The 26,811-nt window shown below is 41.4% G+C and overlaps 1 protein-coding gene across 1 annotated transcript in view; it reads left to right on the forward strand.

Moving 5' to 3' along the window:
• The first annotated feature begins 3,206 nt into the window (after nt 1-3,206).
• LOC111266510 (GTPase-activating Rap/Ran-GAP domain-like protein 3) overlaps nt 3,207-26,811 on the forward strand; it is a 49,495-nt gene continuing 25,890 nt past the window's right edge. The window contains exons 1-7 of the mRNA XM_086970934.1: nt 3,207-3,270; nt 16,244-16,324; nt 17,864-17,956; nt 21,515-21,596; nt 23,098-23,216; nt 23,878-24,009; nt 25,780-25,882. Of these exons, the coding sequence (XP_086827060.1) occupies nt 3,268-3,270; nt 16,244-16,324; nt 17,864-17,956; nt 21,515-21,596; nt 23,098-23,216; nt 23,878-24,009; nt 25,780-25,882 (613 nt within the window). The 5' untranslated portion in view covers nt 3,207-3,267. The remainder of the gene's footprint in view (nt 3,271-16,243; nt 16,325-17,863; nt 17,957-21,514; nt 21,597-23,097; nt 23,217-23,877; nt 24,010-25,779; nt 25,883-26,811) is intronic.

Genomic DNA, 26,811 nt, shown 5'->3' on the forward strand with positions numbered 1-26,811 from the left:
GGTTCTATCTTCTTGTCGTTCCATCTTCTGTCTACTACTGCCCGCGTGATATTTTTTTTAAAACTAGACTGTTTATATTTTTATGTTTATAGTACTTGAATATAGTTTTCCCTGTTGTATCACAACTTACCCATCATTCTAATTCAATATGTCCATTGCGTTGACCGAATCATGCAGTTGCCTTCCCGTTTTATCTCATTATCCATAAATAATAAAATTCCATGTGTGTACATACTAGGTTCTTTATAAAATCGGCCAAATAAGCAATTTAAAAACTCAATACTTTTATGAAGACCTTAATCCTTAGCTAGGCAGAACCACATACATTGTCATATTCGAATTTAGAGCAGAAAATTATAGATATTGTTTTTAATATATATGTGGCCTCAAAAACACATATCGTCTCTGTTCGTTAGAGAACTTTTATAACTGAACAGAGCTTTCAGACTTCAGTTAGATTTTCCACTGCTATTGTCGACCCTAGATAGGCGGGCAAAGAGAAGACTAGTCGAAGCAATACAAGTACCACGGCAGATTAGGTTGATCTCATTTACTACGTATCGTTGTTTTCCCAAACAGTTTTTCGACAAAGAAGATTTGAACGAGTGACACGTTATCACTGTTATAATCGACGTCGTCATCGGGGCCCCTACTTCGTAACCATTGTAGAACGACCGTATAAAACATACATCCAAAGAACTCTCAGGTCCCTCCATAATATCTTTTTTATTCGCAAGCTCTCCTTGATTTTGTATTTCTTTTTGCATTTTTCTTCGCAGATGTAGCAGCTCTTACCAAACGCGCACTGAACAGAATGACCGTCGATGAAAATTAACCCCTGAACGGCGATAGTGATCTTAAAAATGTGTGCATGTTGAACCTTCGTCGATAATACTTCTAGAAATGAAAGAGACAAACTACATATCAACTGTCCATCATAGCAACTACAAAACGGATGCGTTCGTCAGTAGTAGCAAATGCAGTAAACAGTCCTAAGCAGTGTCGACACCGCAACAGCTCTTTAGCTGAAGTGTTGCGAGCGTTGGCAGCGGCGAAGACAATGAAGCTATTCGCTGTTCCAAACGCTCGCTGCACTTCTCTGTACACACGGCACCCAGTGCGCGTCGTGTGGGCCCGTCGGTATGTACGTGTGTGTGTATACTTTACAACAAAAGCTTATGGACCAAAAACAACAAAGGCCTCTCAACGTATGATAAACTGCGTGACGTCATTTCGTGGTCACCGCAGCCTATGCGCCCAGTAGGCTGTTTTCTGTAACCGGATAGAATCGCTTCTCCGTGGGCAGGGCTACTTTCAGTTGCGTTCACACATTGTTAGGTCACGTTCGTGTGCGGCCGCCAACGTGTTCTATCGCCGAACGAACGACGTGTCTCGCGTCATGTCAAGAGAGCGGCGAGCTGGCTGCAGAAGGAGGCGCACGGGAGAGGTGAGCGACTAGTGAGTACTCTGGTCTACTCTTCCCCGGCTGGATTTGGTTCGTTCCCTCCTTGTGCCTAGTCTTTCGTCGTCGGCGTATAGCGACCTGCCCTTTGCTTAGTTGGATGGTTAGTCCGCCGTCAGGTCATGCTCCTAGTACTGATAGCAGTGGTGGAGTGGCATACACAGCATGTATTAAACCCTACTTTCCCTCAAATGAAGAGCCACACGAATGTGCTCGATTGGGTGCAACTGCCAAGGTCGGGGACCGGGCAAAAGCTTCTCAGTATGATGCTTTTCGGAACATCAGAAACATACCGGTAGCACGTTTGGTGGATCGACACAGGCGGCGGCGGCTACGGTGGCAAGGGCAGAGTACTGCCGCAACCCAGTGAAGCCGTATCGTTACTCAAACTTCGAGGAAGGCCTGTTGCAGGAGGTACGTGTTTCACGGGGCCAACTGAAGGAACTGCAGCGACGTTGGGCGCCTCGTCTTAATCAAATCTCGTTGCTGCATAGTAAAATGTCAGGATAAAAGAGAAAGAAAAAGAACAGGTACGTGCGAAAAGTTGGAGAACGTGCATGACCGAGAGGCTAGACGAAGACGGCGTATAAATTAGACTTAAACAATGAGTTAAGCTAATGGCGCTAAGGACCCTCAGTGCGCTCAACGTTTTTTGCCTCTAAGGATGATACTTGATCAGCCACATTGGGTAAACGCTCCATGATATCTTCCCCTTTCTTCGTACCTAAACATTGAACAAGTCAGTGGAACTTTCCACTGCATTTCTATTCGTCCAAGGAAATCATTTATACAGTTTACTTCCTACTGAAATCTCATCACTAGTGCTTGTACACAGAGAATGGGTATTAGCTTCTCCACATCACTGCCTGCCGCATTTACAATATAATCGTCCCAAAATTAATATTATCTAGATGTAGACTATCACAGCTATAATACAACTACCTGAAAGACCACGCCAATTTTTTACGAACGGAGACTCGTGCATCGAAATAAAATAGGCCTAACAAGGCCTCGTAACCTGTAACCATTACTCGTTTCGAGCATAGCGTTCATAGTTTCGAACTGTCTAAAAGCAATTTGATCGCATACCTATAATATGGCTGTTAACGTTCGTCCATAGTCAGAACGAAATCAAATTGGCGATCGCTATATTCAGGTGAAAACCGTCCTGAAACTTTCCGTGATGTATGCAGAAGGCAAATTTGCCTTTTGCCACTCGTGCGACAGGAAGCTCTTTGTATCATCAATTCACTTACAAGGGCCGGGCGTGTGTCTGCTTCTATCACATAGAAGTGCATCAGCCGTAGATTGTTGGGGCACTTTGCACTAACGGCATGAACCGCGATGAACATCATTGACGGCCCTTAGACCTGTCTAACTAAGCTTTTCTAATAGCCCGATACCAGTATCGTACAATCTCGCGGTAACAAAAGCAACGCGACTAGTGTGGAAATTTCCACTGTTCGAAGGGTCGTTTAAAGGCGTAAGCCAATAATTACTCATATCAATATATCAGCAATTAATATTTCTAAGGAAGAAGCATCAATCGTCGGAGAGTATGCTTAAAATCGAGTAAAAGGGATGTTGGTTTACGTAGTTCCTGAGCGTGAGTGTACCCTACCTCAGTCAACAAAACGTGCATAAAAGAAGACGAGTTAAGCTTATTGTATGGTAGATGCTGATTGTTACTGCTTATTTTACAGCAAGTTTTTCAAACCCCGTTCTTTTGTTCTTTCAGTTCATCCGCCACCGATCTCGCTGCACGTAGAGGAGTTTTTAGTCGTCGACACTACGGATCGGTGGAGATGGTAAGTTAGTAGCGGAGTGATTATCACTGACATTACTAGCTTTACATGCATTTATTTATGAAGATTATATTTTAGAATTTAAAAACAAACTTTACGACTAGTGAATGTTTTATTTTTTGCCGTTTTTGCAAAAACACGCATACGACAGAAATTCAGCTACTTTGATTAAGTATATTGTTACGGAAAATATTGTATTGTGACGCGTTTATTCCTGCCTCGAACGCGTTGAGGTCATAGAATTAAATACAACCTTCTGCAGGAGGCTACCTCATTCAATTCCTAAACCATCCGGAAATTTCCGGAACTGCTCGTCAATGTACGAAGAGCTATCGAAGCAAAATAATCCTTCACAGTTGTGAAGGCAGAACTAGCGTCCGCACTCAAACATTAGCTTTTGTTTAAACAACTTGCTTTATGGTGGTGATTTCGGGACGGCGGTGAGCGTAAGCTGTTAGATTGGAAGCTTTTCAGATGAAATGACCGAACTTCAGCGCAGCTCTCAACCAAGCCAGGATCAGCTTTTAACATGCGACAGAAGTCGTAATCTATGTTATGGAAGGATTGATTACGAACTTTTTTTTCTATAACGAATTGTATGAAGAAAAACAGGCGAGGGTTCCATTTTAGTGTGACAACAAACAATGGATACGTAGCAAAAAGTGGGTGGAACGATGGTTCGCGATGATCGGAAAAAATCGCAGTGATGCCCGATAGTTATTATTTAGCCAGGTTGAACTAGTAATAATGAAGTGGAAACAACCTCAACGTATAATTTCAACAATCAAACGATATATTTCGAACACAACATTTCGTTCGGGGTTTTTGCTCGGATCAACTCTTAATGGAATTGCACTTAGTAGTATGATTAAAATAGCACGCGTTTACCTATATTAATAAGCGCTGAACAAAACGAATTAAAGGTTTGAATTGGGAGACAGTTGCTCTTGCATCAAATTGGAGGGTACTGTGGGTCACGTAGCACCATGTCTCTGTCTATGAGGTTGAAGTGGTATTATGTCAAGGCTTATACCATCCATGAATAATGAACGAAACGTGACGTTTGTGTACGAAAATACATTCGCCTTTCAATCCTGTCATTGGTCCCTGTCACAGTCTGTTCGGCTGATTACTCACGGACTGATTGCTCGAGCCACTGGTTCGCGCACGTTCGAAAATTCACCCACCTCACCAGCCGCCATAAGTAGAATAATATATTAGCTTATACTGGCACACCATCTTCTGCTCTCTATATCCTATCTCTCCGGTAACTCACTCCCGTTTCACTCCTTCTCTGAACGTCGAATATCCATCGGGCCGGTCATCTAAACCAATGTTCTGTCTGCGATCTGGGACAAAGAACGGAGGAACGGTCGGCTGTGCAAGGGGACCGTTCTCAATGTTCTGCTTCTTCGGGGCCACATAGAAGCAGTCCGTAACTTCGCTCTGTTCGCTTTTTATTTTGTATAATTTTTCCACAGCTAGTCCGGCAGAGTCGCGCTTGCCGTTGTTGTTCTTACTGCCAGTGTAGCAACATGACCGTTGTGGATATGGCTAGCGTTGAGACAGCAACCGTTCGAGCTGGAACAACTAACTGTATAGTTGCGTCCCTTTTTCGGCAAAACACCGATACGGACATAGGCGGAATTTCGGAGACGACTTTTGTTTGCTCATAGAGATTTTCGAAAAAGCTTTTGCGGCAGCACTCGTAAAACGACTTTTAAGAGGGGAGGCTAAAGGGTACGGGAATGTCGAGCGGCTTTGCTGAGTTGTATCCGCAATATCTTGGGCAGAAAGATGGCAGACAGTGGTTGTAGGAGCTCGTACCGAAGCCCAAGGAAGACCATTCTGTGGGCCCGAGGGTAATTGGTAACGTAAATAGGCCTACGGGGAACTGGAGACCGACAGAGTATTAGGATCTAACGGTCCATGCGGCGAGACAGGGGTAGGTGTGGCTCGTCGCGCACTACAACTAAACGGGATAGGGCTGGGCCCAAGGGAATTATGGGATTGACTGACAATGGACAAGATGGTGGTAGAGCAAGCTTTGTTGGCTTTGCTATGGGCGTTTTAGCCAGAACGCTCGACTTGGCACCTTTCAACCGGAAGGATGAGAACGAGGAGAAGACACGCGATGGACACGGCTACACCGTGCTGGTGCTCTTTGGGGAAAGATTTTGCTATAATTAAATAATGTTAAGAGAATGCTAAACATTATGCTGCATAGCTCGCCTCTCTATTTAAATATATTCGTAATAATATTGAACGCACTTAGCAACTCAATAGCCATTGCTGACTGTTTTTGACGCAGCTTTTATGTAATTATATGAACGAATATCGACAGTCGATTGCTTTTTCCAGTCACTGTATTTTGCAATTTCAGTACTCGATCCGTACGTACCACAAAAGGAGCGAGGTCTCAATAACCATGCTTCGCTGCTTCTTCTATGTACAATCATTTACAATAATATGGAAAAACAGATACAATTCTTTAAAAAATGCCTGCAACATTTATGTTTGTAGTCGTTCTGTTAATCTTATTGTATAAGCGAATACTCGTAAAGAGCGGAAAATCTACAAAGCGGACGTACAGCAGATTACGGAATTGGTAAGCCTACTATTAATGTTTACGGATGACATGTTAACACCCAGCAATGCTCTACGACAGTACAGAATATAAAACTTAATTACCTATATGTACTCTGACGTACCGCCCCGATATCCACCTAAAATTTTCATCTGACCGACGCGTGTTTCTGTCGGAGAAAAACTATGTTGTAGGCTACTTAGTTTTAAACCCAGGATAATAAGGCTTCTAGCATACTGATAGCTGATACTATGTATATTAGTAAAATACTTACCTAGGTAACAAGTAAACTATACGTTCGGTTCAAGTGGAATAAATTGACCGTCTATATTTCATAAGCCAAAGAAGGTAATAACAAAAAAATTCTATAATTTTATAGAGTTATTTTTATTAAATTACAGAGGGTTTCAAAAACAAATTACTTTCAAGAGGCCACTACAGTGCGATAGGACTAATGACAAACAAGCTGATAGGGATTCTCTATTGGAATAAATCATGAGTGAAATCGCTAGTTTATATTTGCGATATTCAAGCGCCTAACCTGAACACCCTGATGTGAGGTTTTTAGTAACAATTATTTCTTCTGTAGAACATCCTTCTACGTCTGTTCCAACTTCGAGCTGGTATAATTTCACCCGTATTGTGCGAACATCCTGATATACCACATATAATATTACCACAAAGAGTTAGATATACCTATAGTATTAGGTATCTTACCTTCATAGGCTGAACTTTTTTTGTACACACTTAATCTAGTGTTTTTTCTTATTGTTTTTTGTTTTCACTCTATGAAAAAATCTTCTAGAAAATTCCGCTCTAAACTTAGCCCGCCACAGGTAGCAGAGAAACAGCCATCGAAGCAAGAGTTCCACAGCGTACAAAACGTTGTCCTCGATCGGAGGTCTTCCAACTCAAATGATACTTAACAGCACCTGCGACATATATTCATCTAAAATGTCCATATGAACGATGATGACACACTGATTAGGTCAAATCTCTCAATAGTTTATTTAGCCACTTTGTCTGAGCGGTCTAAATGTGTAAATGTGTTTAACGAATTTTAATCATAAAACTCGTAAGTTTTTTCATACCTTCCAAACTTACATTCCCGTGTCTCTATGAATGCACGAGCCCATATCCTTGTTCAGAGCTGCCCGCAATACTTCGCCAAATGTTATGCTCATAATGCGGCCGTGATGATCATCTAGAGAGTGCCCGTACCGTCAGCAAGCTTGACGATGGATGGTCTTTAGATTTATATAGAAACACCAACCAGATGCGCTCCGGCGACACCCCATAAAAGCGTCGATAAGCGAGCACTAATTTTCTCAGTTGGCTAATGGCTGCCATTATGGTGGGTTTAGCCTCACTAAGCCCTGTCAAATCAGGCGAGAGTAATCGCTTAAACACTTGACTATGGTGTAGCTAAGACTCAGTTACGTAAATTTATGCACCGATAAATCGCTTGATCCTGCGTAATCGAATGCCATCTTGAGTACCTTAGATCTCTTAGAGACACGCATAAGCGATGGTCTAGTTGATATGAAGTGTATGTAAAATGATTTTAGGTGAGCGAACAGCTTGCTAGGTTATTATTTATTCAATCTATTAATGGTATTTAACCAGAAAAAATAAGGTCTACCATATTTTCAGATTTTTGGAATTCGTAAGTTTTATCACGTCGACCTGATTACATCCTATTTATGTTTTTTTTTTACATCCCAAGATAAGGAGCGGCGGGAATAGAAAAGAGAGGGAGATAGAAAGAGAAAAGCTATAATCCTGATAGTTATAAGACGGTCATAACGTGAACCAGCCTATACGTCGTTCATCACGTTGGTATATGTGAGGGCCGCCCCAGGGCCGCAATCGTGTGCTTACTGGGATTCCTTCTATAAACGGCAAAATGAGCAAAATATTGTGCTAGGAACGTTACAAGACGACGACCCTCTTGATCGGTAACAACAAATATTTTTCGTCATGATTGAAAAATGCTTTCCTGCATACGGCGAAAAATGTATCCATACAAGCTGTCTTTCCCGTACTCTGCAATTGCCGTCCTAGGGGCGGTCGGCGTTGAAATTGCACAAGGAAAATTGCCTGAATGGAGGCGATGTCGTTTCAGATTACGTGGGAGTATTGGATAGGTTTCTATCATTCTTTTTCTCAGTTTTGACTTGCACCCACACCGGTTCAACTTAATCACAGCTGAAGCAGAGCGCTTACCATAGCCTAACGCTGCGTCTGCTATTGCTACTGTTACGTGATAATATATACCTTATGTGCGCAATTCGACCCTTCACGGGTTGAAAAGAAATTGATGGTTTCGATTTAGAAGGGCTGACTTTTTCAGAATGTTTGCCCTACTCCTTATCGCTTACTGTATTTCATTACTTTACGGGCAACATGGCAGTCGCTTCGAAGGGCGTCGCGGAGCCACGCACGCTCACAAATACGCACGCTGAACGAACGTACTCGAAGGAATCGAAAATGCGCTTTTCTGGGACACAAGCGAGGAAAAAGATTCAACGTGAATTCGTAACCTGGGTCGATTTGCCCGCCAGTGCCTTGGCCAAGATCGTCGAGTGGATTTTAGAGGACAGACTAGATTGAGAGATAGGGCACAACAGGACGCAAAAGAGCGTTAATTTCTAACAGTATTGAAATAAAACGAACAGATCGAGACGAGCAAAGCGGCTACCCAAGATCGCTCTTCCAAGCGTAACTGTTACTACTATAGCTGCTGGTGCTTGTATCCAGTAGAAGACAATAATTCAATAAGTAAAAAATAAACAAGAGAAGATGAAAAAGAAAAACAGAAGCAATGCAAACAGGGTTCCCAATAAAATATGCAGCAAGCGACGTTCCTAATGGGATGCCTGGTCTGATACCCATGAATTTCGGTCTGCTAGTACCACCACAACATTCAATCGCTTACTTGGAAATGTTGTATATTCAATATGCTTTAGATCCTCTTAGATATTCAAATGTTTCATATACGATTGCGCGACGAAAAGCACGTAAACAGCCAATTGCAAGATTAGTTAGTGACTGCTACTTACGCGCAACTTCGCTCCGCTTTAAAGCGAGCTCAAACTTTTAACGGGTCATACAGCTTTGTGTTGTCTGAGTTTTCCAGATTTATAGTGAAATCTATGGTATGAATGGTTCAGGATTACATTTTAGATGTAAAGGAATTAGCGCGAATCTATCCTTTATTGCTATTGTATATTCAAGGGTCGGTAAAAGTGATGCGAAGCTATTTTCTACAATGGTTCACGAGTTCCCGGCAATCTAACAAAAAACAAAAAAAAAGAGCATTTGGAGCATTTTTCCGTAATGTATGTAGCGGTATCTATTACAATCTACCAGTAACAAAAACGAAATAATAAAAAAGATTATTGTAACTAACAGGAATTATGTAGTCCCCGCAGCATAGTGTACTTCAGCCTGAACAAGCTATGAGCGCACAGCATGATAAACATTTATGATGTAGCTCTACGATGACAGATTTCAAGCTCATTGCCGCGTACATTCTTGGATGGTCCAACCTTTCGAACGACACGTGAGAGCTCGTAGATGAACGCGACAGGTTCTTTCGACCATTGAAATTCGCTCATGCCGACTTACATTTTAAGGATGTTCTTCACGGAATTAGCTGCCTGTACAGTTTGTCCAGTGGTATATTCCATCTGCAAAGAATAACCAAGCCTGCAGATGCCTAAAAAACGTACGTGCGTAACTTTTCCACACCGCTGTTGATGTCCCATGCGTTTATGTAGCTTGGATATAGTTCTCACTGACGCCTTCTTCAAGGAAGGCATCCATATGTCTCCGATGATTTTCTCTGACTGGTTAATTCTTTGATGCTCTACCTTACGGTCGTTTTCAGTTTTAGAATAGTTTTCAAAGCCTCGACGCCTTATAGGCGCCCCGGCACGTGATATATAGGAAGTAGTTATCATAAACTATTTTTTTCTGTTTTGAACACCCAACATCGTGTTTTCTGCACACGTTAGGACCGAAGACGCCATGATTAAACTATGATCAGCATACGATTTTTTAACGTGCGTGAATTGTTTGAACGCTGAATGTTGCCGATTTGACTGGATATCTTCTTCATAGATAGACTTCGATCTATGTGGCACAAACTCCATAAACCGATTAGGAGACCGTACGGGATTTTGTTGGTAATCGCTTACGGCCGAATTTTAGTTCTTTAAGCAAACGCTTCTGGATTTCGCAATTGCTTCAGTCTGCTTTGTGGCACTAAATTGAAAATTTATTGACACAATGCAGATTGAAAAACGTGCTTTTGTCCATCCCGAAGTTTCTTCACTACTTTACAACAAAAGAGCGATACTTCTGTAATAATGTACTTTGAAGCAAGGCTACGCATCTTGGACCAGGTCTTGGGTGTAAATAAGTTCTTAGATTTTGACCGTATTATTTAAAACAAAACATAAAACAAGTATTATATTTGGCTTCTCTGTTTATTTCCTGCCTCACGTATGTTCTGATCATCCTTATGTCGACATTTGAGATCATGCTCTATATTTGGAAAGTTAGATATTGCAGAAAAGCTGCGTATTTCTATATATATACGATTTAATTGCAACAGGTTATTGAAGCAATGTAGTGGTGCATTACGATCTTTATACCGCGAAGTTATTATAACGTACATATGTGTAGCGTACATCTATCAGCTGACATGCTTGGTTACTATTTAGACGAACCAGTTTGGGTGTCATTAGGTAATAAGAAGCTGAAAATCAATGCGGTTATAAAATTACTTTAATAAGCAATAAAATTTCCTGTTTCTTGAAGAGAGAAGAGCGTGCGCAGCATCCATCGAAGATCGGTGAGCTCACCAGACAAGGAAGCCTTGCTTGCTACTGGTGCAATAAATACTGATGCTTATACAAGAGGTGACCATATGGACCTCAAACAAAAGTCCCGATTTACTGTAATTAAGAATGTTTTTGAGCAAAATCGAGAATGGGCAATGTGCTCCCTGTCGATTTTTGGTGCCATGCGTAGGAATTTGTAATGAAAACAGAAAAGCAAAAGAAGAAATTCTAAGCCTACGACAGATGAAGATAAATGTGAGTTGGCGTAGAGACAATTTCGCAATTTAACGGTAAAAACCCACCTGGAACATACTGCCCCTATAAACGAGAAATTTCCGTAATGTCAACAACTCGTCCTTCCCAAGATGTAGTCATCTCTGGGTGCCTCAACTTCTTAATCCAGAACAGACTATCGCATCCCGAAAAAGCTGCTTGCCCGCATGTTTAGCTTTTGATAGATTCCATTAGGGTTCTTTCCTCCGAGAAAAACAAACCTTATTATTGGGCGTTGATTTCAAGTGTTTACCTTTGAAAATACCTTTGTTTCTAAACTCATTGTTTTCTGATGACACGGCAAAACGTTTTCACGACGGCAAGCTTTTCACGGCATACAGCCAAAAATGTAATGTCAATACTCTTGATGCCTACGGTTTGGTCTACTATAATAGCTTCAAACAGCCTAGTAGAAAATGCACGTATTTTTTGTATGTATGTACGCAACAACATGATAATGACACAGATAATTATTATCTCCACGCCATAAAGATATATATATCAACCGTTGATGTTTGTTACTACTTTTCGTTGAACCGACTCGCACGTATCAACCAAGTTAGCTTTTATATGCTACTCGTGGGTGTATTACTGTGCCTGTATTTTTGCTATCAAAAGCTCCTTTACCAGCAGTTAGTATTCCCGTTTTTGCAGTCCTATCATTCCGTGAGCAGGAGACTAATTTTATATGGCGTACTGCTGCCTCGCTGTTGCTATTAGTTTTTCGTTCATTAGAAAGTCGTGCCTTTTTACCGCTGGCGTTGTTTTCTCTCGTAATTTCGCCCGAACTCTCACCTATGCTGACGCACAGCACTTTGTTTAGCTTATTAATCGTTGCAGTATATCGACATATTCTGATATAATGAAGGATCAATGGCCGATCTGGGTCATCCTAGGTTTTTCGAAATGAGAACAGAAGCCTGAGTTCAGCTCCGCTGACGCTTTTTACTACGACACCCCCTATTACGGCAGCAACAGACGACGACGCCAGTGACGCTTCGCGCTATAAGATTTTTCCCATCGTCTATCCATTGAACAAATAGTTTATAATGAAGCAACAATTACCAAACAGGAAACTCCTGAAAGAACTGACATCCCGAAAGTGGGTTTTCATGATTTGGTGGGCTTTCGTTATCGGTGGCTATTTTGCTGGTGACCGGTTAGAGGATTGGAGGGTTTCCTTGCGGCTATACCTACGCGGCCTGGTTCGGTCTTTTAATTTACGCAAGTACTGAGTGTCAGTATACAGCTAGATTGCCAAACGTGCGTTTAGTTGGGCCTCCGCACAATTTTGTTGTCATGTAAGCTAAATCTTTTTACCTTGAAAACCTATCCGTACTTAGATTCGATACTTTTGTTGGGGCACATGAGCAAAAACGCGAAAGGCAATCGTCTGTTGCATCTCAAAGAGATTCTGTACATATAGCTACGAAATCTCATTCAAAAAACGGCGCAGCTGAGGCAAAGGTGGTTACCTTTGTCTCCCTCTTTCGCCAACTTTTCCTCACAATGTCGCGTCTGAAGCCAAAAAAAAACGAGCCCAGCCTTGGAGAATTAACAGTCCCTGTAATGGCGGGCAGAGAAAAGTACATGTAGATGTGTGTTCTTGAGTGTGGATAGGTCTGGCGGCTGTCCTTTTTATGGAGTCCGCCTTGCGAGCGGTGCTCCACTCGACGGGCCCACTACAAGTCAATCATATGAGTGCATTGCCTCTAACTGGGGAAACGGAATAATAATGTATTAGTAGTAGTAATAGACCTGGTATTGGCCCGTACAAGACTGAGGCGATCGGATTCTCGCAGCTAAGCTCAAATGGACCCAAAACACTTCTTACCCAGCCGACGCATGCAATAGGAAAGCAAAATATCTAATAATCTAAGCAAAGAGGAAACGTACTGTACATCCACTTTCCTACATATATATATATATATATATATATATATATATATATATAGCCGCATCTCAGTGGTAGAAAGAGTTAAACACAAAAACTTGTTTTTTGCAATGCCCCAGTCTTCTAGTGATTGCGCCTCGTGTGTTTCCCTTCAGGGCTTTGAAAACTGTCTACCTTTGTAGCTCTTTTATCATCTGTGTAAGAAAAACCCGTCCCTTGACGCCTGAAGGGGAGGCATACTTCGCCTAAGCTCATCTCCACCAGGCTTTAGAAAAGCGTCACTCTATAATACAGCTCTGCGAAAAAGACGAGACATATGCTAACGTTGGAACGGGCTATTAGATATCTCCATTCACGGACATTAGACGACAGCGTTAAGGGTGTACATTGTGGCAAGCAGATTCGTGTTGGTAATTTGGTAAGCTATGCAAAATGCTATGTCCTATAAACTCCGCAGAACTAATAGGGCATCTCAAGGGTGCGCTTGTGGCGACTGCCTTTGCATCCTGGGGCATGGAATGAACAAACGTTTATGATGCGCGAAAAGTTAGAGGCTGAGCTCTCCGGATTTGAAATGCTGTCCTCCCTGGAGCAACTTCCTGAGTGGCAATGAGCACTTGAAAAGTGCTAATGACATGTGTCCTTGCTGAACAAGCCTACTTGCTTAGTATACGGTGCTTACTGATAAACTGGAATAATACCCTTCTAGGCGTCACACCCCCAGGCGACGGATAAAGCACTTGATCCGTCTCTATGGAGGGCAATTGCAAAGAAAATCTGGTGTGGGTACAAGTTTCTGGCTCGCCTTATTAGTTATCGGCTAACTAATTTCCCGAAAGCTTTCACGCATTCTAGCTGAACAGCGTAGATTCCGCAGAAAGCGTTCCACTCTTGCAACGCATGACATACTGCTTCAGGGAGTAGATCAGAACAGACACCCTTTGCTGTGTCTGTGAGCTTTAAGATATAGTCCTCTGAGATAAGATTTTAAAATTTTGCAGAATGCAGAGTCCTATAGAACATGCTGTGTTTAATCAGAGGGACACGAAGGGAAAACCTGATGAGCACAAATGAGGAGTTCAGCTGGAGCCTTTATTCAACTGAGTGGCGTTAGGCAGGATCATAACCAAAGCCCTCTGCTATCCTCTTTCAAGTAGAATAACCTTCCCTTCAGTGTTCAAGGCTCGGCGGAAAAAACAAGCGTTGCTATACGCCAACGATATCGTCACCTTTCGTATTCAGCAATCCCTCGTCAGGCTGTTACTAAGTTCCCATGATAGCTTAATGGGTGACGTATTGGCATGCTAATCTTAGAAATACGTTGTGATCTAGCTTTGAGCTCTTTCACCTGACTTCACTTTGTGCTAGAAGCCAGCTGTCTGTCTGTCTGCTGGGATACCCAACGGCGGCACCGGACGTGAAACTCGCCATATAGAGAAGCTGTTGTTACGTGAATGAAGCTGGACTGCTGATCAATTTGGACGAGATATAGGCCATAAGGTTTCGTGGTAGGAACCACTGTGCTACCCCGACATGCCCTACATAAAGAAAACAACCTAGAAATACGTCAACAACTCAAGCACTTGGGGTTGATCTTACCGAAGAGCAGCTGAACTTTTGAAAAAAACCATTACGGACTGATGTGGCGAACGATTGTTGAATTTCCTCTATGTGAATAAATCCTTAAAATCACTTTTTTTAGGTTAGCACCAATGACTTCTAAAGAAGTCTAACCATAGTGGATCTCACTGGCTTTATTCGAGTTCTTCGCCAATAAATCTATAAAAAAGCTTGGCAACCATACGAGCAGGCATTAATATTACGTCCTTAGCTAATATACGTCCTTAAGCTTTTCTTTGCGCACGGTACGGGACTAGTTTGAGATAGCAGTCGTTGCTTCCTTCTGCAGATTGCTTCCTACTGTGCTTCAAATTGTCGGGTATCATATCGAAAAATATTGACGAAGTCAGATCTTTTTTTTAGCGTTTATTTTTTTAAAGCGTGTTACACGGCCTGTATCGGTTACCATGAAATATTTACCTGTTATGCAACACATTCCTGTGCGTAAAAGGTCTGACCTGCAGATCCAAGCTCCCCATTACTTTTGCGTAGTCGGAGTTCATCAAAAAATATGGGAGAGAAATCGTTAAAGTTATGATTAACGATGCCTGGAACGGGGGCCGGACAAAATGAATTCGTACATAGTTCAAGGTTTTCCATGAATGAGTGCCGTCATATCATATGTAAGACTTTGAGTTTGCAGTTGCCAAGGGCTACATATTTATACAGGATGTGATGTAGATACCATGCGGGTGCAGTACTATTATCGGGCGGCCTGTCTGATTCAACGCGTCGATCTAAAATTTTTTGATAATTTTTTCTTGGCTCATATTATTTATACAATAAAATTGTAGTTACTATTTTAGTTTTCAAATCGCCCTAATGTTTATTTTACTAAAATTAATTAAAATTGTAGCCATTTGTAGCGTTTTAGTTAGCTGTTACAAAGTAGTTTAATTCAATGCTTGTTAGAAAGTAACCACAAAAAAGGCGCCTATAACAAGTGTACAGCCTTGCGTGCCAACCTCTATTTATTATAAGATTAGAGTCCTTTACGGATTTGCTCGAACCAGATCACTCAAGGCCATTCCAGTCCAGATTAAACCCAGAATGTCCTGTTATACTTTCTTATCAGGTTAAAGAACATGTAAATCTCCCGTTTTCCATTAGAATTTTATCGACTGACGCAACAAGATACAAACTTTTAGCGACATCTCGTGCAACCACAATTAAAAGTTTACATTATTATAAAAATACAATCATTAGTGGGCTAGATCACTGGTTTTTTCGTGGATTGCGTGACACACTGTTACCAAATGCATCACATACATAAATAGAAACTTCATTAGTTCCAAATGACCTGTCGAATTCATGACCCTTTTATCTTTCATTAATATTCCCAACTTTATCTCATTTATCCAGACTAGCTGCCAGAAATTAGTGAATCTGAGGTAATAATCTATGACAGTAAATTATGAATATAGCACAATACTTGTCTGGAGAATTACTCATCTGCATAGCTTAGCTTGGTTTCTAGTCTCTACTGGCTGTCGGTGGCACAAGTTGTTCTCGAATGCTGTTTTTTGTTGTTACTAATGGTAAACAATTGGCTCTGTTTAACATTAATACTGGACAGATGAGAACGCATACGATCATAAGTGAATGTATTTGTACGCATCTATTATACGGTCGCGTCCTTTCATAGGACAATCTGTCTGGTTTTTGTTGGCCGGACGTGGGCCTCCCTCACACTCAGCTCTAACCGTGATTATTCGTCTTGTACTTGTACCCATTGTGAAAATTGTATTGCAGCTCACTTCTTGTGATGGAGATAACGAAAATGTTGTGCGGAGGTTTCGCGTGGAGACGGGAGAACGGTCCGACAAAGACGAGGTACGCTTCTCGTTCTTCTTGTTGTAGGTACACTGTGATGTTTACTTGTACTGTGTTACTGATCGAGTTTAGATAAGCCTGATATGTAGGTCGCGGATGAACATATATGATAACGCATATTGCCAATTGCCACACCGATCACGTTATGGAGGCTAACGATATCGTCAAAAAGGAACGTATCGACTCTTTTTTACTTGTAGAATTTTTTCTCAGTGGCATTTGATGCTCATGGAAAAAAGAGATTTGTTAGGGAAATAATTCGAGACAATGGCAAAATAAACGCATACAACTTTGTTCTGGCGTCGCCAATTTTTTTGGGGTAAAACGTCTAGTTATAAAAATTACAAGTAACATAAGGCTTTGTCTCGTTTAGCAATAAAAGCGAACATGTAATTACGTAATGTACATGTAAATAACGTATTGCCCAGTGTTGATAGGTGGAATATTTTAGCTATTAGCACCATTTAATATTAAGGCTAGTAAAAGCTGCAAGTCTGCTGACAGGATTACATTGAACTAGCTAATCCCTTTAGTCAAGTGGAAATGTTCATATATATATCACCACGTTCAGCCTAGCTACCGGTGCGTGTGGGCATATGCAGTACGGTGAACTACCTACTATCATACCATACGTATTTTTTACACTAAATAATAGTACTATTTAGTGTAAAAAATACGCTCACACTATCGTCTTGGTCCAGCTGACCACTGATACGACGTGCATAGTATCCCCAGATCCTCTTCTCGTAAAGAGTTTTCGGTGGACTATTGTGAGATTACTGACTTGGGACTGTACAAAGTAGATGAAATAGGAGGTTGCTACAAAAAAAGTCGGGAAATGGAAGCTGTGTTGAGGCGGGGTAGATTGGGAGTAGTAAGCGGGTCAAAATTGAGATCACGCTATGCTACAGGCGTGCATAGTATCCCCTATTTAGCACGAGCAGTAGTGATGAGGAACAGATGGAACAGCTGGTAGCAGCAGCGCTCCCTGTAGAGGTACAAAAACAGGGAGGAAGAAATTAGGAAACAGCCGGCTTTAGTGAGTCGGCCAAGCGGGCCCCCAGTCCCGTCCGTCAGTTAGAGTGCACCGGTAGCAAAGTTTATGGTGGCGAACTCGGACTAGCAAAGGTGTATTTCCGTGTAGAGGCTGTAAGGTGGTGCATATTTACACTTATCTATATGCGACCGTGTACGTCTATTCCCCAACGATTGTTAGGGTCTCTATTTCAGTAGCGATTCCCAATCTGTACTAACAGCGCTGCCGGTTACAACTACGTCTGACCGCGAAGAGTGTCTAGAAATAGCCGTTAAGGAGGATCGGGTAAGGACTGCTCTGCGTTTGTCATCGTAGGCTCAGACATCTCCCAGACCAGACCGAGCTTACTCGCTGTCTAAAGTTTCGATCCAGCGCGCATATGCGACTTCCTATTTTTTCACTCTTCTTTCCTTGACATCTAGTTTGCTTTTTCTTTGGATCTCTTTATTTCGGTGGTTATCCATCGCCTCCATACGCACACTCACTATCTTGTGTCCATGCAGCTTTCCTTTCTCGGTCCTGGTACGAATGCGTCTGGAGGGCCCTCCTCGTCCAGCAGCCACGTCCGCCGCGTGACCACTGAAGAAACTCTCAAAGTAAATAAAATACAACCACCCATCATTAACATTGTTGAGAAAATCATAAGCATCATGATAGACAGCTTCATCTAACTCATTTGAGTTTTAATTAGGTCGTCTTTTGTTCTCAGCACATCTGGGCCAGTGAAACATAGATTTGAACTCCACTAGCCTTATCATTTCTTGCTCATACCACGTTTAGTCAGTCGTTAGAATCGCACTCCTTCTAACACCGCTGAAAACATAGAGCAATTTGTCAGCAGCAGCGTAATTGTCACAGTTGTTGATCGCCGTATTTGTGCATGGCAATTATGGCGTGCTTTGTGTCCATTAATAACTGACTGTGATTGTCGTAAGCGTAGCAATCTAATAGATTTAAAAAAGCAACAAAAGCTCGACACACAGACCGGTAATTGGTCGTCGTTACCAGGGCAACGGGCTTTTTCATTCCTGACCCGCTTACCCGTAGTTAATCCACGCCCTTTACAACAATAACGAGAAAGCATCTATTAAGCGCGTCAAAACGCATAACGTAGAGAATGGATCTATCTGATGATATCACACCAGCTCCCTGGCTAAATCTGACAGACGACATTTATGTTCAAAGATAGACACCCATACATGCCCAGACAAGTACATAGCGAGAACTATAGAGCACGATAACAGTAGTGGTTTGTACCGTAATCAGCGACAATAAAAACTGCGCGCCTTTGAAGCGTACGACGATAATCACCGTCGTTGTCGCCACCGTCTAGCGCTGAGACCCTGTGTTGGCGATAGATCAGACAAGAAAAAAGAATTGCAAATAAAAGTAAGCAGGCATAAGGATTGTCGCAAAGTTAGAGGATAGAATCTCATCTAATAAGCCAGATACCAGACGCATCCGACAGCTGTGAGCCACGCTCGTAGAGGAAATAATTTGATTTTTACACGATCTGGAACATCATTCGGATCAAAATTTCACAGCTGTGCGCCTACAGTGAGATGACCATACTTCTCTAACAGCAATATTTTCTTGGTATACTACAAATGTAAATACTAACCTAAATAATACAGATCGGACGAAAACCCGTATTAGATTACTTACAGTATAAATAGTATTGCGACCAGAAATACTCTGCAATTACAATAGTCGGCGAAAATTTAGTGCTTAATTTAAGTTAGGGAAACATGGTACAGTATTTCGTAAACGTATTTTACTCAGCACGACCCATACGGATCATAAGTTCCGCCGTGAAAATCCTGAAATAATAATTATACTAGCGATGCTAACAAATGGAACTTATCGACCTGCTAGTTGATAGCTCTCTTAAGTTTAGCCAGGAATTCATTTATTCCATTACGTTCAAGTTATCCAAAAAGGCGAACAATGCGTTACCTTTCATCAGACAGTGAACAAAGCATGCGTAACCCTCACGAAGGCTTAATCAACCACAGATAAGCTATAAAAACACTCCGTTTTTTTGCTTCAATACCACATAATAAGTCATTCTACAATATGTAGAAAGTTACCTGCATGCCAATATATTTTGATTCGGACTAAAAGAAACACTTGGTGATGCACTTATAAGCATATAGTATTAAAAGGTGAACCTGTACAAAGACATGCATCCGTCTGATATAGTGTTAACTCCGGTAACAACACGTAACTACGTGTAAGTATATCTGCTTTGTCAATGCAGTGTATAATCTACCAGGTGCCTGCATTCAATTACAGCTTCAATAAATTTAACTATTTAGGCTGCGGACCCAAGTGTTCTTATTAGTTGAGATGCGCTGTATTGGATTAGTGGTTCGTAAAAAAGCACTGTTTTAGATAAAATTAGGGTCTCCTGTGCGTCTTAACTAGTCAACGGCTGTACTTGGATCTTGGTCTGTGTCTCCAGAGAAGGACGTAAAATTTCTGTGGGGGAGAGATTATAACTCCTTCAGCAGGGAGCGAAGGCTTTTGCTTCTCTAAGGACGGCTGAATTTGTGCGATCTTTTATTTGCTCTTCTGTCTTTTCCCTCTTTAGATTTTGGGCAAAGTCGTCCACTGCGACTACGAGCACAGTTTGCGTTCGCTCGATGCTGCTATCAACCCTGCAGCCCAGGCACGGCATGGTTTAGGATAGAAGAAAACTGGAGTAAAATTTATCTTGATATTACAAGGCACGTTACTGATGCTGAAGTGGCAACATCATCGAAGTAAAATAAAATTTTCAATATTTACCTAGACTGAAATTTTCTAGAATTTCCAAGTGGTTCCCAATGGGCGGTGGCGGGTCAAAGGCACGGCAAGCGTGCAACCAGCCCTCGAAGGAAGCAGGCTTTTCCGAAGATATCCATAGGAGTAGCCAACCCAACCCTACTTCTTTTGCTACTGTTTACAGCGAGTTGTTGCAGTATGCTGTGGTGTTGCATCAGCAGCCGATTCTATTGCATTGTAATATGTGCTCCTTCAGCCAGGACCATTTTACAGGATTATATGTAACTGGTCGCCAGGTGTAGTCTGTTACTCACCCACTACTAGTAGAGCGTTTGTAGTATGGGCTCGAAATTCAGCGAAGGGGTGCGTGCACACGATCGACGATGATGCCCTACCCATTCCGTTCACTTCTTTAGAAAAATAACGGCAATGATCAGACTTACCCTGTAATCTAATTCGGAACACCACGGAAAACTCCTAACAGCGGCCGCAAAGACAGCGACGGTAGGAGCCGTCTGCCTAGATGTGTCCTAAATGATTTACTATGGCGGCTTGGGATGTCCCTCGTACACAAGGATAGCGCTGGCAGTTACTGTTTCCTCGGGCCCCCATCCTTGCTACTAGGTCGAGGGTTTGTTTGTGGTGGGTTCATCGCGGTATGCTTAAGCAGTTAAACACGTTAATAATAGGATAGAGTGTTACGTACGGTAGTATTACTTGAATGAGGCCTTAAGCGAGCGTTTTCCCAATGGACGCAACTCGATTAAAGAAAACTGATGGCTTGGGTCTCTGAGCGCTTGTTCCCCCTTTATCGCAATTGATGAGCACAGCCCTTAACAAATTGCAGCCTTATTTAAAACGGAAGAAAGGACAAAGGCTTATAGAGGATTCAGGCAGCAGAAACGACAACGGTTCTGAGCGTTGAGCTGAAAATCGATGCTGGTGCATGTAGGCAAATGGAAAAACAGTTGTCCAACTATCGCCGCCAGGACATGAGAGGTGATATCATTTTTAATCCAATATAATAACATGTAAATTTTTGTCAAAATTCGCGCAGAGTACATTCAGTTAACTGAATTGAAATGAAGAGGGTCGTTGTTTACTCGCACAGGTAGTCTGTTAATACCAGTTTAATGTGCTCCTGTGTGCACTAGGTCATATGCAATAATCAAGCACCGCATGAATAGTACAGGCGATAGCTCGTTAATGATTTGCTTAGTTGATGCACACCAGTCGGCTGTTATACGTTTGTTTTGGATTTCAATTTTTTTTCGAAATATTTCGAAGCTTCGTCACCTCCGCATGTAACTATTACTTAATTAACATGGGCGCTTGGGTAATTTGTATAAATTTCTCTATTTTTAATGATCGTACGACTTTTTTTGCAGCTGTTTGGATCCCCCAGCACCCCCGTCCTGGAAAATCCAGAGTATCAGACCAGATGGTACTTTAAGTACTTCCTTGGCAAACGTGAGTCGATTTGTTTAACTTTAGATATCACTGTGTACCTCGTCCTCGTCATTATAATCATTGCTTGATAAAAACATTTTGTCAAGCCTTAGCTCATTAATATCTATATATATGTAGATTATGGAATGCGTAGAGTGCAATCTCCTTGACCAAAATAGCTCTTTCTAAAAATCCATATAATTTAAAACTGTTTTAATAACCTGTCTAGTGTGTGGGGTTTTTGCGACGTGATTAAATAGCTTACTTGTGAAATGAATTAGTAGTCCCCCCCGCCCCACACACCTACTCAGGGCACATAAAACCCGAAGTAGTTTTTCTAAAACCTAAAAAATCATTGACATCCCACACAACAAGCTCGGAAAACCCGCAGGTTTAAAATGCATACAATTTATGTATCATCCGTAATTGTTTACCTGTGCATTGCTTAAGTGCAGCGGACTGAAATGGAACATGTTCTTTAATACAATCTCGCATCTCCCCCCTTTCCTTTGTTCTCCCCAAAGGGTAATGTGTGCAAATATCATTATGATTGCATTGTGTGATGATTCTGATCGCATTATATGATGGCTTCAGAACCAAGTTCTTCACATGGTTTAGCTCTCCCATTTTTAACAGTGGTTAAAATCTTCGGATCAGTACGAAACATGCTCACAAATGACAACTTTTTTCCTGGATTTTCACACTAACGTAGGGACTATGTGATGATAATTGTTCGCCTACAATAATGATTGAGTTTCATATATCGGCCGATTGTATCGTCCAGGTTAGTTCCTGATATGAAGAATCCAGATATTTTGCTTATCGTCGCTTCATTATGTGGGAATCTGGAAGTTTCTGTTACCTGCCAGTAGCACTGGAGAAGGGGAAAAGTATCATCGACAGTATCAATTGGGCATTGTGTGTGCAAGGGAAAAATATGTACTTGTAGCATTGTTTTCTTTGGAGCAGAACTACTATATAATACATTATACATAGTTAGTTAATTGCGTTACAGTAACCACTGGTTGTGGTAACAGCATACTCGAGTATCCTAATCGGCGAGACCTGACATCTTTTATGTATCGTTATTATCTAAGGGGACAAAGAAAAAAACTGGTGCTCATCGTAGGCTTTTTAGCCGATAGTACTCTATTAGCAGCACCTATTTTAATAGTGTAGTAAACGTGGATGACCGTTGCAAGGCATGATTTGAGGAACATGTTTAGTCAATCTATTCCCGGTTGGTTTAAATATATAGTGGTTTAAGTTGGTTTAAATATATAGTGTTACCGAATTCGATTCTTAAAAGCGACGTTTAACCGGGGCAAGCAAAGTGAACCTCCGCTGGATGTACGACTGAAGGCTAACTGAAGGTCCAATGAAATAAGCGGCGGCGACGAGAACGATTTCATCTCGAAACGTTCTAGAATCATAAAACAAAATCACATAAATGCCATTCTCTCTATAAAAATGTTTTAACTTGCCATGATCTGCTGTTCCTGGACGTCACTCGCGTCTTCAGTGCATCAGAACTATGTTGGGGCGGACGCAGAGAAGAACCCATTTTTCTTGTCCGTTGTGCTCACTGATGCCAACTCACAGGGCACGCAGCAGTACCGGGCCATTCTCTGGCGAAAGACGGTAAGTATCAACGTGGCAGGTCTGTGTCCAACCTGTATCTACATGTATATATATGTATATATGTATATATATATATATATATATGTATGTATATATATGACATAGATATTCATTATATACACATTACGTCCGAACAAATAACTATAAAAACCCTTCCTATAATGCAATCTATGAGTTTTTTTCTAAATGAAAGACCTTACTGACAATCAAACAAACAATGCCTATAAGCAGGCAAATCCTGATTGTAATGCGCGTGCTTTAAATTTGCTATAAAAAATATTTCAATTCAGCCCATTTAAACGGGTTAGCGGTGTCAGTTTGGCCATGTATAGCTATACACCAATGCGTGTGGTATAATCTGACCAAAAACAGCGCATACAGGCAAAAAACTACAAGCCAGATGTGTAGATGTACGACCCAAAAATAACATAAGCATAAAGAGATTCCCCTCAAAGGTTCTTGCGGAGATCTTAAGAGTTTTACAATTGTATCACCTGAACAATTGTTCCACACGACGAAATAAGCAATTCCCATTAGCTTCCGAACTTGTCGATGTCCTTCTGGCGTCGTTCAACTTAATGACTTCCTTTTCTACGTTGATGTCGCTCTGGTGTTATCTTTGTCCTAATTTGGTTGTTCCTGTGATACTGTTACATTCCAGGGGGCGCTGCGTATTTGTCTTTCACATTGCCCTAACAAGCCGCTAACTGTTAAGTCGATCCTGAGCAATTTCGAAACGCTCGATCGAGTCGACAAAGGTCCGAAGGAGATTTTTTCACCTGATATTCAAAAGGTTTGTAAATGTTAACCAAAAACCAGAGTGGAATAGTGTGGTTAAGTACAGTGAGTTTGGAAGAAACATTAAAAAAAAAAAAAAGACAATGGATGGTCAAATCTACCATGCACAAATATCCTACTTTTATCTTGTTTAATGAGATTAGCCGTCATTCAATACGGATTGTTTAATTGTTACGCATGCTAATGGAAGCTATATTCCTTTTTATTCTACTGACTTGTGTCGACTAAATGGTTCCTCTCACTAGTAATTTTAGATAGATTTTTTCCCCATTCGTTTTCCGCCATTAAATAACGAGTTAATGCTTATCGTAAGTTCTACCAACATTTTATAAATTGTGGGATTTCTGAGATCAACACTGTTACCAGCCATATTGCTGTAGGCCCTTGTGGCGACCCGCGACGACAAACATTATAACCTCTGCCGAGCGTAGCAGTAGTAACGTTGTTAAGAGCTCACATGGAAAATGGCTTGTGTATGAGACGTAACTTCACATACCTCAGAAGCCCCGCTTTGTCCACTTTCATCGTATTTCCGTCGTACCAATGTAAATGGCAAACGGCACCAGATGGTGACGCTTCCTGCTTTCACCTATGCCAACCTTAACAAGCGGCGTGAACAGGTAGAAGTAGTTCAGCAACGTCGACAAAGCAATGACAGCATCGCCGGGGACTGAAAACAGGGACTGGCGCAACACATTGGGCTATTCGATTCAGCTCTTTGGCTTTAAAGCTGTTGCACTTGGTACTGCGGTGATCCAAACGCTTCTTGGAGTTACAGAATGGCTGTTGGAAAGTGCAAAAAAGTAAGTAATCTATAGAGAAAAAAAGACAACGTGTAGCTAAAAAAGGAAGAAAGAAGGTCATGGTTTTTCTGCCCGGGATCCCTGCTAACGAAGGTGGTAGCGGTGACGACGAATTTGGCGGTCTGCGCTATCGCTGTTACTGTTGAATGATTTAAGCAGAGCTGATTTTATCCCAGAAGAAAACTTCGGGATAAAATTCTTTCGTTAGATTAAGTCTTCTCCTGCCCGCCTCTTTTTCAACACTGCTGAATGTTGAGGGCGGCCGACAACGAGATTAAACGGGACCAAGTTTTTAGACATGCAGCGAGCACGGCCTCAGCTCAAGAATATTAGGCTGATCACTTCGCGAGAGGTTCTCATAGATTACGGAAGGTGGACTAAGACCAACAAGCATGATAACAATGATGATCGGGCATTGCAAAAGATAATCTACCCAGAGCAGTAAAACTTAAGGAACGATTACAAGTCAAACATGGTAAACACCGCTAAAAAGGGCCGATGCTGCTTTGATTGCATGCGCTATACACGTAGTCCACGCTATAACTAGCTTATACAGCGGTCATAGCCTACCCTGCGTGAATACTGCGGTCAGCAGATGCTACGATATAACCAAACATGTCCTTTAAGAAACCGTTGTGTTTCCTTAATTTTGGAAGCATTGCAGCGGCTTTAGACGAAGGTCGCACGTTTTCAGTGAAATCGCTTCGAGCCGAAGCGACAAAATAATGAGTAACATATCTGTCAGTGTGACCCTCGTTTGCAACTGTGTTTACTTTTAATCCGATGAGACTGGTTATGCTATGCTATATTTTGAAGGGCGGTAAAAAATAACACAATTTAATTGTATTTATTTTTGTAATTCTAAATTGTAATTATTGAACTCAAGTCTATATCATATGCGGTGTGTTACGGCGGCGTAGACTAAACCGTTATCAATAAAATTTTCTTTGCAACTTTTTTAGGACCTACTTTTACTCGAGGAGCAGGAGGGCTCCGTGAACTTCAAATTTGGGGTCCTGTATGCCCTTGCAGGGCAAACAACGGATGATGAAATGTTCAGTAATGGTAGGTACAGTGAGAAGTCATACTTTTGAGTAATACGCTTAAAAACATAAAAATTTAGTCCCGAAGGTTACTCTTTTCGATGGTGACCACACTAAGATAATTTTTTTTCTAAAACTCTAAAGCGAGTAATGGTGCTTGTACACGTACTTTCAGTTCATCTCGGGACTCGAACGTTTCTTAGGATATTTTGCATGGCGCTTGGATTGATTGGTTTTGATCGGTCAACGACACCACTGGGAAAAATTGTTTTCATATTAACAATATGTAAATATTTCTTCAAAAATTTTAAATATTAGATATCCAAGATGGCAGTTACCTTAAACATAAGTTGAAAACATCTGAATGACTTTTTTTATCGGCTTCACCTAGAGGGAGCTGAATAATTTCGATGGTGTTAAAAAATAGGCGGTAGCAGGATGACGCTGGCTTACTTGCAATAGAGCTAATGAACACAGGATAATGGAACACGACTACAAGGTGACATAAAGTGACTAAAATACAATGAATGAATCAAGATAATACGATAGCAGGTCTAGGGTAGAATACACCAATGGAATATCTGATAATCGCAGTTAGGAAATGGAATTAGTAAGGCACCATAACCAAATTATTCACTCAGAATAATGTAATGGTAAAGAGCAACGCAGTGGGACCGTAGCAAGGGAAATGCAGACAGAAAGTCATAGAGCGACTGTAACGAGTCTGGATTTACAACCTGGGTTTGGCGTAAACAGACGAATTTATTTTCAAATTCATTTAAAAAAGGATAGCATTCAGAGATACATGTGTAACAAATATGCATAATATGCGAAAAAGGCATGACGAAGTAAATTAGCCCGGACGCTTGTGGACAAAAGTGGGACGGAGGTTCTACCTGTACTTAAGTTTCTCGTTACCACAACGACTCCATCATATATATATATATATGT

Source organism: Varroa jacobsoni, unplaced genomic scaffold (genome assembly GCF_002532875.2).
Source record: "Varroa jacobsoni isolate VJ856 unplaced genomic scaffold, vjacob_1.0 scaffold_1092, whole genome shotgun sequence".
Taxonomy (NCBI): Eukaryota; Metazoa; Arthropoda; class Arachnida; order Mesostigmata; family Varroidae; genus Varroa; species Varroa jacobsoni.